Here is a 19,969-nt window from a genome sequence, read left to right as displayed (position 1 = left end):
AAATTCTGACCATAACTTCCCAGCCATCTGTCTTTTTATTTATATTTTTATTTTTTTAAATATATATTTGTTATTGATTTCAGAGAGGAAGGGAGAGGAGAGATAGAAACATCAATGATGAGAGAGAATCATCTATCAGCTGCATCCTGCACGCTCCCCACTGGGATAGAGCCCACAATCTGGGCATGTGCCCCGACTGGGAATCGAACCATGACCTCCTGGTTCATTAAGTTGATGCTCAACCACTGAGCCATGCTAGCCGGGATGGATAGAAACATCAATGATGAGAATCAACCCAAACATGTGCCCTGACCAGGAATCTAACTGTGACCTCCTGGTTCATAGGTCGATGCTCAATCACTGAACCACACCAGCCAGGAGCCAGTCATGCGTCTTTAGGGGAGGTTTCCCCCCACCCTTAAAGCCTTAGTTTCAATATTTTGAAAGTAGGGATATTGCCTACCACGTAAGGATGTTTGAGGAGTAAAAGATATTCTGTAATTCATATAAAGAACCTACCCAGACCCTAACATATTATAGACAATTAATAAATGGTAGTTTAAATGTGAGATCTTACATGTCACTCATCCAATTATCACTAGCAGGCCCTTCAAATCTTTTTTAGAAGCAGATGATGTTTTAAAATATTAAAGTAAAAATTTATAACCCTGTCACAAGTGAGAAAATAAAATATTTGAAAAATAATTTTCCTATAAATTAGTGAATCTTGTCTTTCATTGCAAAGAAATAATTAAAAAAAAAAAAAAAACACACAAAAAACCTGCAAGATACATACTTTGTCAGCAGCCATCTCAGGAAGAGACTCTTCAATGCCAAGTTCTCGTCGTCTTTCAGCCCTAACTTCTGCATAACTACAAATGAAAAAATATATAATTTTAGTGTTTCATCATTCGTTTCAAATAATGCACAGGTGTACTCATTCACTGTTTGCTATGTGTCTTACTTGCTCATTACTAATTCCAGACTATTTTTCATGCACTACACAAACCTAAACATATGTACAATTAAAAGACAATGTACAATATCTTAATTAAAACTGCATTTTTCTAGGTATCTAAATTGAATTTTTCAAGGTATCTAATGTAAATGATTTGTAAATGCACAGTTCTTAAATTCAAATATATTAAATTTAAAAAGAGTATGCTTGTCTACTCAGTTTTTTAAAAATATATTTTTATTGATTTCAGAGAGGAAGGGAGAGGGGAGAGATAGAAACATCAATGATGAGAGAGAATCATTGACAGGCTGCCTCCTGCATGCCCCTACTGGGAATCGAGCTCACAACCCAGGCATGTGCCCTTGACCGGAATTGAACCCGGGACCCTTCAGTCCGCAGGCTGACGAACACTTTATCCTCTGAGCCAAACAAGCTAGGGCTCAGTTTTCCTTTTATACAACTGACTCTGGTACAAAAAAAAAAAAATAGTTACAACTTCTGCTCTAAACCATAAAATTTATGTCAAGAATTATATGTATATACTAGAGGCCCAGTGCACAAAAATTTGTGCACTCGGGGGGGTCCCTCAGCCTGGCCTATGCCCTCTTGCAGTCTAGGACCCCTCAGAGGATGTCCACCTGCTGGCTTAGGCCCGCTCCCTGGGGGATCGGGCCCAAGCTGGCAGTCAGACATCCCTCTGGCAGCCTGGCAGCCCTCGGGGGATGTCCACTTACCAGCAGGGAGCAGACCTAAGCTGCAGTAGGACATCCTTAGTGCTGAGGAGGCGGGAGAGGCTCCCACCACCACCGCTGTGCTGGCAGCCATCAGCCTGGCATGTGGCTGAGCAGAGCTCCTGCTGTGGGAGCGCATTGACCACCAGGGGACAGCTCCTGCATTGAGCATCTGCCCCCTGGTGGTCAGTGTGTGTGTCATAGTGACCAGTCATTCCTAGTCGTTCTGCTGTTAGGGTCAATTTGCATATCACCCTTTTATTATATAGGATAGAGGCCTGGTGAACGGGTGGGGGCCGGCTGGTTTGCCCTGAAGGATGTCATGGATCAGGATGGGGGTCCCGCTGGGGTGCCTGGCCAGCCTGGGTGGGGGGCTGATGGGTGTTTGCAGGCTGGTCACACCCCCTTCAAGGTGGGGGTCCCCACTGGGGTGCCTTGCCAGCCTGGGTGAGGGGCTGATGGCTGTTTATAGGTTGGTCACACCCCCTTCAGGGTGGGGTTCCCCACTGGGGTGCCTGGCCAGTCTGGGTGGGGGGCTGAGGGCCGTTTTCAGGCTGACCAAGCCCCCCTGGCGACGGAAGCTCCCAGCCTCTCCTTTTCTTTTCTTTTTTTTATTCTGGGATTTATTTACCTTCTATAATTGAAACTTTGTAGCCTTGAGAGGATCTCAGAGCCGGCCAGGGCGGGTGGGAGGGAAGCTTGGCTTCCTCCATCGCCAGGGGCAACCCAAGCCTCCTGCTTGCTCTAGCTCCGTGGCTGCCGGCTGCCATCTTGGTTGGGTTAATTTGCATACAGTCACTCTGATTAGCTGGTGGGCGTGGCTTAAGGCATAGCAAAGGTATGGCCAATTTGCATGCTTGTCTTTTATTAGTGTAGATATGTACATATATACATGCATATATATGTGCATGTATATATATATATGTGTGTGTGTGTGTTTGTGTGTATATATGTCTGCATTCTCTTTTGATATAATGTCTGTAAGTAAATTTAATAATATATTGAAACTGTGTATCAAAAATAAAGAAAATCACTCAGTAGTTCATTAAAAAGTCATGCATTTGCATATAAGCCAAACCAATGGACATGGACAACAGGAGGATGAGAGCATGAGTGGGGGGGAGGATAGGGGTTAATGGGGGGGATGAGGACACATTTGTAATACCTTAACTAATAAAGAATTTAAAGATTAAAAAAAAAAGTCATGCATACACACTGCACTGTCAATATCATTATGGATGTTACTATAGTTGAGAAATTTTGTAAAATAATTTACCTTACTACAGTGTGAGTACAAACAATAAACTCTGGCCTTGAATTCCACTGGTGGTAAGTGATATAGTAATGAGTTTGAAGCCAAATCCACTGTTGTCCTTTGGTCAGGAACCTGTAATAACATGATTTGCCTTTCCCATACTGCATCACTAAGAAGAGAAAAAATTTTTTGATTCATATAAGTTATGAATCTGTTTTTTAGCAAAAGCTATCATTTATATTTATATTTATATCTATACAGTATATACAATTCTTCTGGCTTTTTAATAACATATATATCAATTATAAAATGCTATTCTATAGAGATAGCTTAAAATCTCAAGCAATTAATCTTCCACAGTGTCCAACTCAGAGCCAATTACTGCTGATCTTAGATACTTTTCATACACAATAAATTTTCAAATACTCAAGAATAAAGTATTCACATACTGACTTCCTCCTGGCCAGATATACTAAGGATAACAATAAGTAATCACACCTGTACTCTGGCAGGTGTAGCATCTTTGAAACATTTAATTCTAAACCCTAACAGACCAAAATCAGATTAACTTAATTATTTGAACTGGTAAGTACAGTATTCCCCAAAATAGTCTTCATAGATTGTAAGTTCTGCAGCTTTTTAATAGACATTAAGCCAAAAAGGGGGAGAGGTTGTGGTTAAATTAATTTGGGAAACTACGTTAAATAGGTTTATTTAATTTTTTAAATAATTTACTTTTTATTTTTATTGAATTTATTGGGGTGCCATTGGTTAATAAAATTATATATTTCAGCTGTCCAATTCTCTAATACATCATCTGTATATTGTACTGTGTGTTTGCCACCCCAAGTCAAATCTCCTTTCATCACCATTTATTATCCCTCTGCCTCTTCTACCTTCTCCTATCCCCCTTTACCTCCGGTAATCACGATACTGATGTCTGTGTCTATGAGGGGGTTTTATTTGCGTGGTTTTTTGTTTTTGTTTTTTTTGCTTAATCCCTTCACCTTTTTCACTCAGTCCCCCAACACCCTCCCTCTTTGACAGCTGTCAGTTTGTTCTCTGTAACATAAACCTGTCTCTATTTTGTTTATTTTGTTCATTGGAGTCCACATATAAATGAAATCATATGGTACTTGTCTCTCTGTGACTGATTTATTTCACTAGCGTAATATTCTTCAGGACCATCCATGCTCTAGCCGAAGGTAAGATTTTCTTGGTTTTTTTCTGCAGCCAAGTAGTATTCCATTGTGTAAATGTACCATGTTTTGAAACTCCTACTATTATGGAATGTTTATGATTTCAGATGTAATGAAAACCTATTACTTTAAATGGGGTTTGCAAGGTGTTCCACCCAGTTTGTCAATCAAAAGAACTTACACAACATTCACAAAGTAAGTTGTATTCATGAACTGTTATCATATTTTTAAGAAAACAGTAGCATTCTAGCTTCCTGTGTTCAATGCTACTTTCTGGTGTTGTTATTTTTAATGTTTTTCTTTTTTATGGAATGTATTAGGGTAATATGGCTAATAAAGTTATATAGTTCTCAGGTGTATATCACCATTTATCCTCCCTATACCCTCTTCTACATCCCTCCCCCATTCCCCACCCTCCTTTCCCTCTGGCAATTACCACTCTGCTATCTGTGTCTATTAGTCTTCTTTTTTTAAAATTAATCCCTTCAACCTGCCCCTCCAACCTAGCTCCCTCTGACAGCTGTCAGTCTGGTCTCTGTGAGTCTGTTTCTATTTTGTTAATTTATTTTGTTCGTTAGATTCTACATTTGAGTGAAATCATATGATACTTGTCTTTCTCTGATTGGCTTATTTCATTTAGCATAATGCTCTCAAGTCCATCCATGCTGTTGCAAAGAGTAACCTTTCCCTTTTTTTTTTTATAGCCAGGTAGTATTCCATTATGTAAATGTACCATGGTTTTTTTATCCACTCTATTGATGGGAACTTGGGCTGCTTCCAAATCTTAGATATTGTAAATAACACTGTAATGAACATAGGGGTGCATATATTATTTCCAATCAGTGTTTTGTGTTTCTGCAGATATATTCCCAGAAGTGAAATCACTGGGTCATAAGGCAGTTCCATTTTTAATTTTTTGAGGAAACTTCACATTGTTTTCCACAGTGACTACACCAATCTGCATTCCCACCAACAGTGCACAAGGGTTCCCTTTTCTCCACATTCTCGCCAAAACTTGTTTGCCGATTGATTTATTGATGATAGCCATTCTGACAGTGTGAGGTAATATCTCATTGTGGTTTTAATTTACATTTTTCTGATGATCTTTTCATATGTCTATTGGCCATCTGTATGTCCTCTTTTGAGAAGTGTCCATTCCTATCCTTTGCCCATTTTTCAAACTGGATTGTCTTTTTGGTGTTGAGTTTTGTAAGTTCTTTATAAATTTTGGATATTTACCCCTTATCACGAGTCATTGGAAAAATATGTTCTCAGTGGGTTATCTTTTCATTTAGTAGATGGTTTCCTTTGTGCAAAAACATTTTAGTTTGATGTATTCCCATTTGTTTATTTTTTCTTGTTTGCCCGAGGAGATATATATTTAAAAAATACTGCTATGAGAAATGTCCAAAATTTTACTGCTTATGGTTTTTTTCCTATGATTTTTATGGTTTTGAGCCTAACATTTATAAGTCTTTAACCCATTTTGAGTTTATGCTTGTGCACAGTGTAAGAAAATGGTCTAGTTTCATCTTTTTGCATGTATCTGTCCAATTTTCCCAACAATTATGGAATAGACTATGTTTAGTTCCTTGTATGTTTTTGCCTCCTTGGTCAAATATTGAGTGTGAAAGTGTGGGTTTATTTCTAGGTCCTCTATTCTGTTCCATTAATTTATGCTAGTACCATGCTGTTTTGATTGCTATGGCCTTATAGTATATTAGTTTGGTACCAGGTACCATGATTCTTCCAACTGAGTTCTTCTTTCTCAAGATTGCTGTGGCTATCCTGGGTCTTTTGTTGCTCCACATACATTTTTGGAATATTTGTTCTAATTCTGTGAAATACACCATTAGTTATTGATAGGAATTGCATTGAATCTATAGATTGCATTCGGTTGTATGGACATTTTAATGATGTTAATTCTTTCTATCTTTGAAAAGGATGACATATGCTTCCACTTATTTGTGTCTTCTTCAATTTCTTTCTTCGATGTCATAATTTTCCTAGTACAGGTCTCTTACTTCCATTAAATTTATTCCTAGGCATTTTTTTTTTAAGCAACTGTGAATGGGGTCATTTTCTTAGTTTCTCTTTCTAATAGTTCAGTATTGGTGTATAGAAATGCAATTGACTTCTGGATATTTATTTTATATCATGCTTCTTTACTAAATTCATTTATTGGTTCTAGTTAATTTTTTTGTGTGAAATCTACTTTAGGGTTCTGTATATGATAGTATCATGTCATCTGGTGACAGCTTTATTTTTTCCTTTACAATTTAGATGCCTTTTTTCTTCTTCTTGTCTGACTGCCGTGGCTAAGATTTCCATTACTATGTTAAAATAAGAGTAATGAAAGTAGACATAGCTTATTCCTGATCTTAAAGGAAAATACTTGTAGTTTTTCCCAGTGGGCATGATGTTGGCTGTGGATTTGTCATGTGTGACCTTTATTACATTGAGAGATGTTTCCTCTACTCCCACTCTGCTGAGTTTTTAAATAAAAAATGGGCTCTAGCCTTTTCTGCTCAGTGGATAGAGCGTCAGCCTGTGGACTGAAGGTCCTGGGTTTGATTCCAGTCAAGGGCACATGCCCAGTAAGGGGCATGCAGGAGGCAGCCAATCAATGATTCTCTCTCATCATTAATGTTTCTATCTCTGTCTCCCTCTCCCTTTTTCTCTGAAACCAATAAAAAGATATTTTAAATAATAATAAATGGGTGCTGGATTTCATAAAATGACTTTTTTCCATCTATTGATATGATCATGTGGTTTTCATCCTTCAGCTTTTTATGTGGTGTATCACATTTATTGATTTGGAGATACTTGTACCAACCTGCATCCCCAGAATAAATCCCACTTAATGGTGTATGATCTTTTCAGTGTATTGCTGAATCCAGTTTGCTAATATTTTGTTGAGGATTTTAGCATCTATGTTCATCAGGGAATTGACCTATAATTTTTCTTCTTTGTAGTGTCTTTATCTGGTTTTGAAATTAGGATAATGTTGGCCTCTTAAAATGAGCTTGGGAGTTTTTCCTCATCTAGAATTCTATGGAATGGTTTGAGAAGGATAGTAGTTCTTTGAATATTTGGTAAAAATAACCTATAGACCCATGCAGTCCAGGACTTTTGAGAATTTTTTATTATTATTGCTTCAATTTCACTAGCTGTAATCTGTCTATTCAGATTTTCTGATTCTTCCTGATTCCATTTTGGAAGACTATGTTTCTAGGAATTTATCCATTTCATCCAGGTCGTTGAATTTGTTGGCATACAATTATTCATAATATTTTCTTACACTCCTTTGCATTTTTTTGCTATCAGTAGTTACTTCTCCTCTTTCATTTCTGATCTTGAGTCCTCTCTCTTTTTTACTTCATGAGCCTGGCTGAAATTTGTCAATCTTGTTTATCTTTTCAAAGAACCAGCTCTTGATTTCATTGATCTTTTTTTTTTTGATTTTTTAAAATTAAATCTTTATTGTTCAGTTTATTACATTTGTTCCTCTTTTTCCCCCCCATAACTCCCCTCCTCTCAGTTCCCGCCCCACCCTCTGCCCTCACTCCCCACCCACTGTCCTCATCCATAGGTGCACGATTTTTGTCCAGTCTCTTCCCACATCTCCCACTCCCCTTTCCCCCCCAAGAATAGTCAGTCCATTCCCTTTCTATGTCCCTGGTTCTATTATAATCACCAGTTCATTCTGTACATCATATTATTTATTCACTTGATTCTTAGATTCACTTGTTGATAGATGCATGTTTGTTGTTCACAATTTGTATCTTTACCTTTTTCTTCTTCTTCCTCTTCTTAAAGGATACCGTTCAGCATTTCATATAATACTGGTTTGGTGATGATGAACTCCTTTAGCTTTTCCTTATCTGTGAAGCTCTTTAACTGACCTTCAATTCTGAATGATAGCTTTGCTGGATAAAGTAATCTTGGTTGTAGGTTCTTGCTATTCATCACTTTGAATATTTCTTGCCATTCCCTTCTGGCCTGCAAAGTTTCTGTTGAGAGATCAGCTGACAGTCGTATGGGTATTCCCTTGTAGGTAATTGAATCTCTTTCTCTTGCTGCTTTTAAGATTCTCTCTTTGTCTTTTGCTCTTGGCATTTTAATTATGATGTGTCTTGGTGTGGTCCTCTTTGGGTTCCTTTTGTTTGGGGTTCTCTGTGCTTCCTGGACTTGTAAGTCTATTTCTTTCACCAGGTGGGGGAAGTTTTCTGTCATTATTTCTTCAAATAGGTTTTCAATATCTTGCTGTCTCTCATCTTCTGGCACCCCTATAATTCTGATATTGGTGCACTTGAAGCTCTCCCAGAGCGTCCTTACACTATCTTCGTATTTTCGGATACTTTTTTCATTTTGCTTTTCTGGTTGGGTGTTTCTCGCTTCTTCGCATTTCAAATCTTTGACTTGATTCTTGCCATCCTCTGGTCTGCTGTTGGGTGTCTGTATAATATTCTTTATTTCAGTCAGTGTATGCTTAATTTCTAGTTGGTTCTTTATCACAACATCGAGGGTCTCATTAGTTTTCTTGAGGCTCTCATCAAGTTTATCGGCAGTTTCTAGCAAATTACTGAAAGCCCTTAAAAGTGCGTTTTTTAGCTCTATATCCTCCATTTCTGTCATTTTTTTTTTGTCTCTGCATTTCTTATGCTTTCTTGGTGCACACCCTTGTGGTCTTTGTGCGCAGTCTTGTTGTAGTTAAGCCTTGATTGTTTTCGGCAATACGGGGGTGAATTGACCTCCAGGCTAACTGGCTATGAGAGTCAGCTGTGTCTGCAGTGGGAGCGCTACTGTGCTGAATCTCTAGGGCGGTGCTAATCTAGCCTTTGCCTGAGGCTCTCCGGCAAATGCCTCTGTGCAGGGCTTGGGCGGGGCGGGTCCCCAGGGGATCTACAGGGCAGGCGGAGCGAGCAGTTATGGCTGCACTCAGTTCTGTCTCCAGCGGCTCTGCAACCGCTGCAGACCTCGGAGAGAAAGCTGCCTTCCCGCTTCTCCCGTTTGAGTCTGGGTCCCTAGAGACTCGCCCGGATCTGGAGCTCAGAGTCTGAAACTCCCTCCCGATTGAAGACAACAACCGCGCCCTCCGCCGCCGACCCGCTCCACATGCACTCTGAACCTTAGTATTTCACTTCAGCACTGCGCCTCCTCTGAGTCTCGTATGGTTTCCTCTTTCCTCCTAGTTGTAGAACTTCCACTCAGCCAGCCTTCCTGTGGTTCTGGATGATGTCCGTTCCGTCTTTTAGTTGTATTTTTGAAGTGGTTGTTCGAGGCAGCAAGCTCCGGCGTTAACCTATGCCGCCATCTTGGTTCTCCCCCATCATTTATCTTTTATATTGCTTTTTAGACTCTATTTTATTTATTTGTCCTCTAATTATTTTCTTCCTTCTACTCAATTTGGGCTTTGTTAGTTATTCTTTTTCTAGTTTCTTTTGTTTGAGATTTTTCTTGTTTCTTGAGATAGGCCTGTAATGCTATGGAATTCCCTCTTAGGGCTGCTTTTGCTGTGTCCCATAGATTTTAGGTTGTTGTGTTCTCATTTTTGTTTTTTTCAAGATATCTATTAATTTTTTTCTTGACCCTGTTGTTAACTCATTCATTGTTCAGTAACATGTTATTTAGCTTCCAAGTCTTTGTATGTTTCTCAGTTCTTTTCTTGTGACTGATTTCTAATTTCATACCATTACAATCAGAGAAGATGCCTGATATGATTTCAATCTTCTTAAATTTATGGAAACTTGTTTTGTGTCCTAACATGTGGTCTATCCTAGGAAATGTTCCATGGGCACTTGAAAAGAATGTATACTCTTGGCTTTGGGGTTAAATGCTCTGAAGATATCAATTAAAATCTATCTGATCTATGGTGACAGAAAAAAAAAGAAATCCACCTACTGTTTCCTTGTTGGTTTTCTGGAAGATCTATCCATCAATGTCAATGGTGGTCCCCTACTATGATTGTGTTGTTGTTGATCTCTCCCTTTATGTCCATCAAGATTAGCTTTACATATTTAGGTGCTCCTATATTGGGTGCATAAATGTTCACAAGGATTCCATCCTCTTGTTGGATTGCTCCCTTTATCATACGTAGTGTCCTTCTTAAGTCTCTTACTATAGACTCTGCTTTAAATTCTATTTTGTCAGATATAAGTATTGCTACTAATTTTTCATTTCCATTTGCATGAACTATCTTTTCAACGCTTTATTTGTAGTCTGTGTGTATCTTTTGTTCTGAGAGTATTTCCGTAAATTTTAAATTCTACAGCCTGTTAACAGATATTAAACAAAAAAAGAGGGGATTTTATGGTTAAATTAATTTGAGAAACTTTGTTAAATAGGTTTAATCTTCTCAAAACCTTAAGTATGTTAATGTATGTTAAGATTTGAGAAAGGGGGAGGATTGATTATGAAGGGTTTCCTAGTCTTCCTTGACAGTAAAATCCATTTTGAAAGGACTGGCATTCAATGGACTAAACCTTAGGAAGTGCTGGTCAAGCATCAATATCTATTTCTCTCAGTGTACGTTATCATGAGCTTAGTGCCCATATCGCTTGAAGTGAATAATGTTTTCTTTTGTGATAAAATGACTTTACTCTAAAAATATTCCATGTAATTATTATCATAAAACATGCTTAATTTTCATATAGAGAGGCTTATTAGACCAGCCTAAGAATCTTGAAAGAATCTTAAATATCTAATTTAAGTTTTAGAGGATATCCAAGATAGTAGGATTTGGGGAGGAGGATAAGGACAGCAAATAAAACCTATCATTGAAACAAACCGCTGAAACAAATTATAAATAGCATGTGGTCCAGGGATAGGTCTAGATTCTAATCCTTTTGCTACCACCAATGAGGTACCATATTGTGGGCAAATTACTTGGCCTTGCTGTGCCTTTTTATTCATAGAGATAATAGAAGCTACTTTCTAGAACTGTGGTGATGAATAAATTGTTTAGCATAGTGCAGGGCAGTGAGATAATGCTTTTGCTGTTAGTAACAATAATGACAAGTAACATTAAGCATTCACTATGAACTTTCTGAAAGAATCTTTAGATGTATACCTACCTCCTGGGTAGATTTATATGTCTATAAGCCAAAATTTATGATATAGTGTCCTAATATTTTGACATACTATTTCAATTTTCAAAGGAATCTACTTCTTACTCCAGATATAGCACTTATATACTTCAGAAAAAGGTTTATTAGACATCATTTTATAAAACTGTACTTACTATTACAGACTGAAATATGTAAATAGGAACAAATTTAATTTAAACTTGACCTATTATTCCTATTGGATTGGTTATATTTCAAAAATACAAAAATGTTTATATGTCTGTATTTTACCACCTTCTATTAATACAATAGTTACTTATATGATTAAAAACACTTATCACCACCAGAAAGATTAAAGTCTACTTACAGTGTTCATGACATTTTGCCAAATTTTCTAGGTCATCCACATGATAGTAATCATAGCCTGATGTTCCCAGAACTTCAAATGGCAAATATCCTATTATGGGTGGTGCCCTAAATTACATATAAAGCAATATTATAAATTTTTCCATAATGAGGAATATTCCAACTAAAAATCAATTTTAAGGGAACCTTTATATATTTGAAAAAATGGATAACGAACTTGATCATCCAAATTAGAAAAAGTTTGTTTTGGAAATCCATTAATTTAAACCATTATATGACTGTTCCCTTTTTATAAATTTTAAAAATGGAGTTACCTGTGATCTAGAAATAGAAATTTCCATTCTAAACTATGTCTAGATGTAAACTCTTCATTGGGTTCTTCAACAGTGCACATTTCCTACAAATAAATTAATAATTAAAATTCAGAAATACTTTTCTGCCTTTTGAAGAATCCTAAATATTGTTAGCCACAAAAGTCCTTATTAGACAACTTTTCTAGCAATTTTTTTTAACACATTTTAATTTTCTAGTACTAAAGAATATGGCAATAAATAAATGCAGGCTTCTAGAGGAGTACTTCTTACTGTACACGTTTCTCCATTCACTCACATGCCTATAAATCCTAATTCTGAATTCAGATCTCTCTCCTGAACTTCAGGGCCATATTTCTGTGTAGATGTCCCCACACATCACAAACTCAGTATTTCCTAAAATGAACAAACTGCCTTATTCCTCATGTCCAGTTAAAACAATTTTCTATATCATCACCTTTTACCATCTAAATGCTTACTACTAAATCCTTTCAAATTCACCTTCTACCTTAAAAAAAATCTATTTGACCCCATCCATCTTCAGTGTCTTAGTTTAGACTAGACCCTTATCATCATTGGTTCATATTATTACCACAGCATCTCCCCAAACAACTCTACGTGTTCTTCAACCCATCTTCTATTCTGGCTATAATTACCTTACTAATACTCAAATATGACTATATAACTTCCCTGCTTAAAACCTTAATGATTCCTCATTCTGTTAGGATAAAGTTTAAACTCTTCAGCATGGAGAAATAAAAAAAAAGAAAAAAGAAAGAAACATATTTCAGTTCTGGCCTTTTTCTATTTTCTATCATCTCCCAACATCCCTACCCCCTCCACACACAGTAACCCTAGACTCTACTCATATTCAACAATGTATTCCAACCTGCCTCTGTGTCCTTGAATGACCTTCTATAGCACAATGCAGTGATTAACGAGTATGGACTTTGAGAGAAAAAGAATTAGAATCAATCTCATTTCTACCAATTAATAACTTTGACTTTGGGCAAATAACTTAACTTCCCTAAGCCTGTTTCCTTATACATAAAACGGGGATCACACTAGCATCTACCTTAAAGGGTTGTTATAAGAATTAAATTAGATAATGCACATAAAGTATACAGTATGTAATAAGCACTAAATATTTGCCACTGCTATAATTTCCTAAGATCAAAACAAGAAGAGCAAAACTGTTTAAGATCTTCTAACTACTAATTCAGTACTTGTCCTACAATATGGCATCTTCCTAAATTTAAAATCTTAGCCTGGTTTACTTCCAGCCACATTCTTTTAGTGGCTGAATTACCTCACCTTCCACTTCCCTACTAATCATCTGCTTGTGAGGTCCAAAAAATAAAAATACATTCTTTAATTAAATTTTAAAACTAAAAAGATAAATTGCATGCAGTAAAAAGCCACTTGTATATTTCTAAAGAAAATTTCAAAAATAATCTTTAAAATGACACACACGTTTGGCCTTTCTCCTTTAATGTAGGTTATGAACTACACAAAAATAGCATCTTAAAATTTTGCACAAACACACAACAGTGATATATAACCACTGGTTAACTGCAAAGGATATATTTTTCAAAATGAATTCTAAATTTAATGAGTACCTTGATAACTCATTATGTGCTTAAAAATACAGCATTATGATGATGTATATTTCAAGATTAATGGCCATCACTATCTTTAATGTTTGTAGGAAGTTTCAGTTATTCTAGAAATAGCAAAAAAAATTACATAGAGACTATTTGGCAAAATATGAATTTAAATCCCCTTTAGGAAATAAAATTCAAAACATACCTTGATGAACTGAGGTGTAGCTAATCTGACAGTAGCTACAAAACAAACTCTATCTTCATAAGATGGTCTGTGTGTGCGTTGTATAGTTCCTTCAAAACCATTGTGTGCTGAAGTAGATACTAAAACAATAAGGAAATACGTATCATCACTTACTCCAGTAAAATCTAGTTATTATTGATGTTCAAATATCTATGTTTTTGAGAGCTTGAAACAATACCAGATTAAAAATACATTGTAAGAAAAGCATTTTAACTCACCACTGTTTAAAGATTTGAAATTTCCTATAAATTTCACATATTCGTAGGTAGATGGCTCTTTTGGGTCTATTGTTCCTCGAAGCATATGACAACAGAATTCTAACTGATTTTTTGCTGAAGTGGGAGAAAAAATATATTTGTGATTTATCATGAGTGATATATTACATGAAAAGATTATAAAAGTTGTACAAGTTTACAATATTTTCTCTAACAGTCCTCAATTACATTTTTAGTTAGTCCATAAAAGTAGAATAACTATAGGAGATGATCTTCTTAATACAGAAAATAGATGATCTAGCCTTAATAGAGAAAACTGATCTTCTGATGTAAGCAACTCCATATTTCCCCATTTTTATCTGTCCTTCCTTCTCATTCTTCACTCTAATTTCAAAGAACAGTTTTGCTTCCCATTTTAAAGTTAATGCTTCTATGTCTACTGTGAATAGTCTTTCCTATGTTCTTTAGGATCAGGGCTACACCTTTGTTCATTCCTTTAGCATCCACACCTTCTCTTCTTTGAGTCATTTGTTTCTATTTGTAAATCTGCTTAGGTCTTCCCATCTCACAAAAGTTTTTCATACTACTCTTTTTTTTAAATATATATTTTTTTATTTCAGAGAGGAAGGGAGAGGGAGAGAGAGAGATAGAAACATCAATGATGTGAGAGAACCATTGATCAGCCAGCTGCCTCCAGCATGCCCCCCATTGGGGAACAAGCCAGCAACTTGGGCATGTGCCCTTGGCCAGAATCGAACCTGGGACCCTTCAGTCCTCAGGCCGACACTCTATCCACTGAGCCAAACCAGCTGGGGCCATGCTACTCTTTATAGTATCATAGAAATTGCCTTCCTTTTCATTATGTGCTTTAAGTTCCATACACATATTCATTTACCTTAACTTCATGCATGGTGGCTTTCTTCCGTATAACCTGTATAGCAGGGGTGAGAAACCTTTTTTCTGCCAAGAACCATATGAATATTTATAACACCATTCGCAGGCCATACAAAATTGCCGACCTAAAATTAGCCTGCTATATTTGGTCAAACATTTAAATAACTCACCCCAAATGCCCTGGCTGGGCCAGACCAAATGATTTTGTGGGCCTTACTTAAATGGCCCACAGGCTGAATGTTTTCCACTTTGCTCTATAGGAATTGCTTGCATAAAGATCACCAATACTTGTACAGTAATCCCCCCTTATTCCAGGGAGATATGTTCCAAAACCCCCAGTGGATGTCTGAAACCACAGATAGTACCAAACCCTATAAGTATTAATATTTTGGCAAACATACATACCTATGATAAAGTTTAATTTACAAATTAGGCACAGTAAGAGAGTAGTAATTACTAATCATGAAAGAACAGTTACAGGTATACCTCATTTTATTGCACTTTGTGTTACTGCACTTCACAGATACTGAATTTTTTACATATTGAAGGCAAGACACACCACTAGCAGAAAGATTATGACTTGCTTTATTGTGGTGGTCTGGGAACTTAACTGGTAATATCTTCAAGGTACACCTGTCATCATAGTATACTTTTTATTATAGTTATGTGACTGTGGTCTCTCTCAAAATATTTTATTGTACTGTATGTACAGAAAGGATATGCTGGACAGAGATAATTCACATCCTATGTGGTACAGAGCAGGATGACATGAGATTTCATCACACTATTCAGAATGACATGCAATTTAAAATTTATGAATTATTTATTTTTGACATTTTCCATTTTTATATTTTCAGATGGAGATTGATTGCAAGTAATTGAAACCATGGAACGTGAAACACAAATAAGGGAATACTACTGTACTATTAACTTCAATGGGCTTTCCTCATTATTACTACCTCTTCTTAAAACTCGCACTTCATTCCATAGCCTGAAACTTACCTTCCTACCTTATTGAAAATTTCTATATTTCCACTAATCAGTCTTCAAATTGTGAGCATTTATAAACATTGTTTTGATCTTGATCTATCATTGCCCTTTATAAATTTATCAGCATTTAGTCAACTTATTTACTCCTAAATCTCTCTCCCCAACTCTAACATTTTGTATAAGACTAAGTCTCAGATCACTATGTGCTTTCAGGACATTGCTACTTGATTGTCCCATCAATAACTCAAACTAAAAATATTTCAAAGTGAATTTATCCCTCTCTCTTCCTAAGCTAGCTATTTTTCCCCTCTGACCTATGTGTTCCTATTTCTCAAGATAGAAACCATATCAATTTGGTCTCTTCTCTTCCACAAGCCTCCAGTCTGTCACCAGGACCTGCTTTTTATTTCACCAAAAAAGCTCTCATAACTTATTTTTCCAAATGAGCATTCAATACCACCAATTTAGTATAGATGCAAATCATCTAGGTAACTACAAAAATGTATCCTATATATGCCTCCATACTCCTGCCACTAGAATTTAATTTTCCCTACTACTATTAACTAATGTTACTTGCACAGTTATTATTTCAGCACTCAAGGACTAGTAATGCCTTCTTCGTTCACAGCATCAAACTCACATTCTTCTGTCATTATCATGAATGACTTCATTACCTACCACAACAGGTTCAAAATCTAACCACCTTCTTCCTAAAACCTCCACTGATGAACGTTAGCCACTTGGTCTCCTGCCTAACACTAAGTCCTATTGAATTTATCTACTCAACACGCACATACAGGCTTTCTTCTCCATCCTTACTTCTATTGCTAGTATTCTGTAGTTTTTATTTTTACTTCCAGGCTAATCCTTTTAAAAATTTTCCACCTGAGATTTTATCCAAACCAAAAAGCCACCTTTTTGCCAGGTCCTCACTACACAATAAAAATCGAACAAGTTTGAATGAAAGATTAGGCCCCATTTCCTTTTCTAGACACAAATAACACCACTGGTACCACCTCACTTTCATTAAGGCTCAAATGACCTATTTGCAGAATCCTAAATTTTCCCGTTTTAAATCATGTTTAATCTTCTGGCATAAAACACTTTTTTTCTGGGAAAATAACTTTTTGTATACCCGTGTTTAACTAGGGGTAAGTCTTTTAATTAAGGTTTTTCTCTATTAAAACATATTGTTGCCATCCACCCTCCAATCTTAGAAGCAGAAGCCTAACGTCTGTCTTTCTGCCAGAGGCTTTCACTCAGTTCTCCCACCAACTCTGCCCTATGAAGGCCTCTATAGTGGACCCTTTCTTTGTCATCTTCTAGGTTGCAGTGTTCTACCTTTCTAATTCTTCTCTCCTTGCTCTATATATTCATCTCAAGTAATACAATTCAATCCATGACTTCAAATACTATTTACAGGCATATAACTGAACTACATCATTATATCCAGCACAAATCTTTCTCCTAGTTGAAAAACTAGAGTGGTCTATTGGTAATGTCATAAGAACTTAATTTTTTAAACAATTATAAATAGGCTTCAAATGGACTCTCCTGGTCTCTAGTTCATCTCATCTCTGACAGGCCACTCATTCACATCAAAGATATACATTCATACATACTTACACATATATATGTGTGTGTGTGTATTCTTGGACAGTTAGTTTTCTAGAGAACTTGAGAGTTCAAAATACCAAGAACTTTTCAAATGATTAATAATATCAGAATTACCAGAAATGTCAAAATTAATATCAGTATGACCAGAAAAGTCAAAATTGAAAAATAATGAAAAAAGTGATTTAAAAAAATATCTAATAACTAATGACCAAATACAGTCTTGTGATCATCTCACTCAGATTTTACATAGAGAAAAATTTAGTGAAGAAAATGAGGTATTCTGGTCAAATTAATTTGCCAATGAACCTAGAAGAGATGTATGATTATACCATAGTATTTTTAGTTTTCAAAAACAGGAACTATTTTTCACTGTTCTTGGCACTTCTTTGATATTGCACAATTGCCTGTCATGTAACATATACCCAATAAATGATTTTTTTAATTAGTAAAGCAAACAATTTTCTTTAGTTACTATTTCTTAAAAATACAGAAGTTATTATTGTCCAACTGGTTGATTATAGTGAAAATAATAATGTTTAATTTTCTCATTACATAAGATTTTATTTAAAAATTAATAAAAACAAATTATAAAGTTCCACTTTTGTGTAAAATACAGTTTTATGGCATAACTATTATAACAAAAAAGATGGGATTTCAATATATTCTAGAATAGAGTTCAAACTTTAAAATACAGTCTTAATTCCATATTATATATATTTTTTAAAATTTAAAAGTGATCTAATAAGGTATATGAAACAATGCTATGTGTTAATTTAGTCAAACATGTCTGTGTTTGTTACAAAAGCAAAGTATAACATGACCAAATACATTTAGCTTTTTCCTTAACAGCTACTACTTACATTTTAAATATTCCGGGGTTAATGAGTCACTTTCCAGCAGATGGGTAGAGAGTATTTTATAAACCTCTGAATGTTCCCCCTCTGGGATAAAATTAAATATACTTTGATCCACAAGATCAGACTGAAAATAAAAATTCAAGAAAATAAAATAACTTCAGTGATTCAAGAGACATGTATTTTAAAAGGATATAAGCACTCTTAAAACATCAGCTGAACATATGATTAACTTGATTATTTGTAAAAACTGACAAACATCAAGTTACAGAGAACAACTTAAAGAATAAGAGAAGCCTGGATGGTATGGCTCAGTGGTTGAGCATCAACCTATGAATCAGGAGGTCAGGGTTCGATATCCGGTCAGGGCACATGCCCAGGTTGCAGGTTTGATCCCCTGTGTGGGGTGTGCAGGAAGCAGCTGATCAATGATTCTCTCTCATCACTGATGTTTCTATCACTCTCTCCCTCTCCCTTGCTCTCTGAAATCAATAAAAAAATATTTAAAAACAAAACAAAGAAAAGTGGAAGATGATTAACATGACCTCCATGTCTCCATGTCTTCATCAGATCCATGATCGATATGATCTTGAAAAGTCTGATAAATGATTTGCAAACGTGAGTTTCACCAAATTTGAACATCTGCCAGTGGTTCTCAACCTTCCTAATGCTGCGACCCTTTAATACAGTTCCTCATGCTGTGGTGACCCCCAACCATAAAATTATTTTTGTTGCTACTTCATAACTGTAATTTTGCTACTGTTATGAATCGTAATGTAAATATCTGATATGCAGGATGTATTTTCATTGTTCGCGACCTACAGGTTGCGAACTGCTGAATACTAATAATAGCCTAGGTGGTCGTCACAACCTCATGCATCACGCCCTCACAAGATGGCCGTTACAAGATGGCCATGCGCACAGCAGAGGCGGGACCCAGCAGAGGTGGGTTGTGGCAGGGGAGGGCAGTTGGGGGAGATCAGGCTGGCAGGGGAGAGCAGTTGGGGGTGATCAGGCCGGTAGGGGAGCGGTTAGAGGGTGATCAGGCTGGCAGGCAGGCGAGCAGTTAGGAGCCAGTGGTCCCGAATTGTGAGTCAGACATCCCCTGAGGGGTCCCAGATTGTAGAGGGTGCAGGCCGGGCCGAGGAACACTCCCCCCCGCACCATGCACAATTTTCATGCACCAGGTCTCTAGTTTAAAATATAACAGAACTAAGAAAGTTGATTAGAAAAATCTTTGGCTATAAGACATAACCCTACGGTATATCCAAGCCTCTGGTAATTTATGGTGGTATTTACTATAACACAGGACTAGCCACAGGCTAAACAAAGAGGCGATTTGATTTTGGTGTCATTTCAATTGTCTAATGTGTCTTTTCCTCTTTACTTCATCTTTTCCATCCATCCATCCTGTATCCCACTGTCAAAAAGCCCTGGTGTTAGCAAACCCTCCTCCCCCAAAGTAAGTAGTATGTCAAACATTATAATCCTTGCTCAAATATGGCTTTAATAATGATTCAGTAATCAACTGTAATTTGACAAACAGGTTGCCTACAATGTGCCATGGCTACGGGAATCAAATACGAATAAAACAGTTCCTATCCTAATAACCACTGACAACAAATCAGTGATTTCACATTTACTACCAAATCCAAACTATTCTA

General features: G+C 36.5%; 1 protein-coding gene across 9 annotated transcripts in view; it reads right to left on the bottom strand.

Moving 5' to 3' along the window:
• The window catches only part of CLOCK (clock circadian regulator), a 159,205-nt gene that overhangs the window by 35,278 nt on the left and 103,958 nt on the right, over nucleotides 1-19,969 (bottom strand). For all 9 annotated transcript variants that reach the window (XM_070396399.1, XM_070396391.1, XM_070396381.1 and 6 more), the window contains 7 exons: nucleotides 18,312-18,432; nucleotides 13,954-14,067; nucleotides 13,697-13,815; nucleotides 11,891-11,973; nucleotides 11,578-11,684; nucleotides 2,966-3,113; nucleotides 797-872 (listed from right to left, as the gene is read on the bottom strand). In XM_070396399.1, the coding sequence (XP_070252500.1) occupies nucleotides 797-872; nucleotides 2,966-3,113; nucleotides 11,578-11,684; nucleotides 11,891-11,973; nucleotides 13,697-13,815; nucleotides 13,954-14,067; nucleotides 18,312-18,432 (768 nt within the window). The remainder of the gene's footprint in view (nucleotides 1-796; nucleotides 873-2,965; nucleotides 3,114-11,577; nucleotides 11,685-11,890; nucleotides 11,974-13,696; nucleotides 13,816-13,953; nucleotides 14,068-18,311; nucleotides 18,433-19,969) is intronic.

The sequence above is a fragment of the Myotis yumanensis genome, unplaced genomic scaffold (assembly GCF_028538775.1).
Source record: "Myotis yumanensis isolate MYYU_CA2020_CCGP unplaced genomic scaffold, mMyoYum1.0.hap1 SCAF_1, whole genome shotgun sequence".
NCBI lineage: Eukaryota > Metazoa > Chordata > Mammalia > Chiroptera > Vespertilionidae > Myotis > Myotis yumanensis.
The sequence above is the reverse complement of the archived record's forward strand: the minus strand, read 5'-3'. Positions and strand labels throughout refer to the sequence as shown.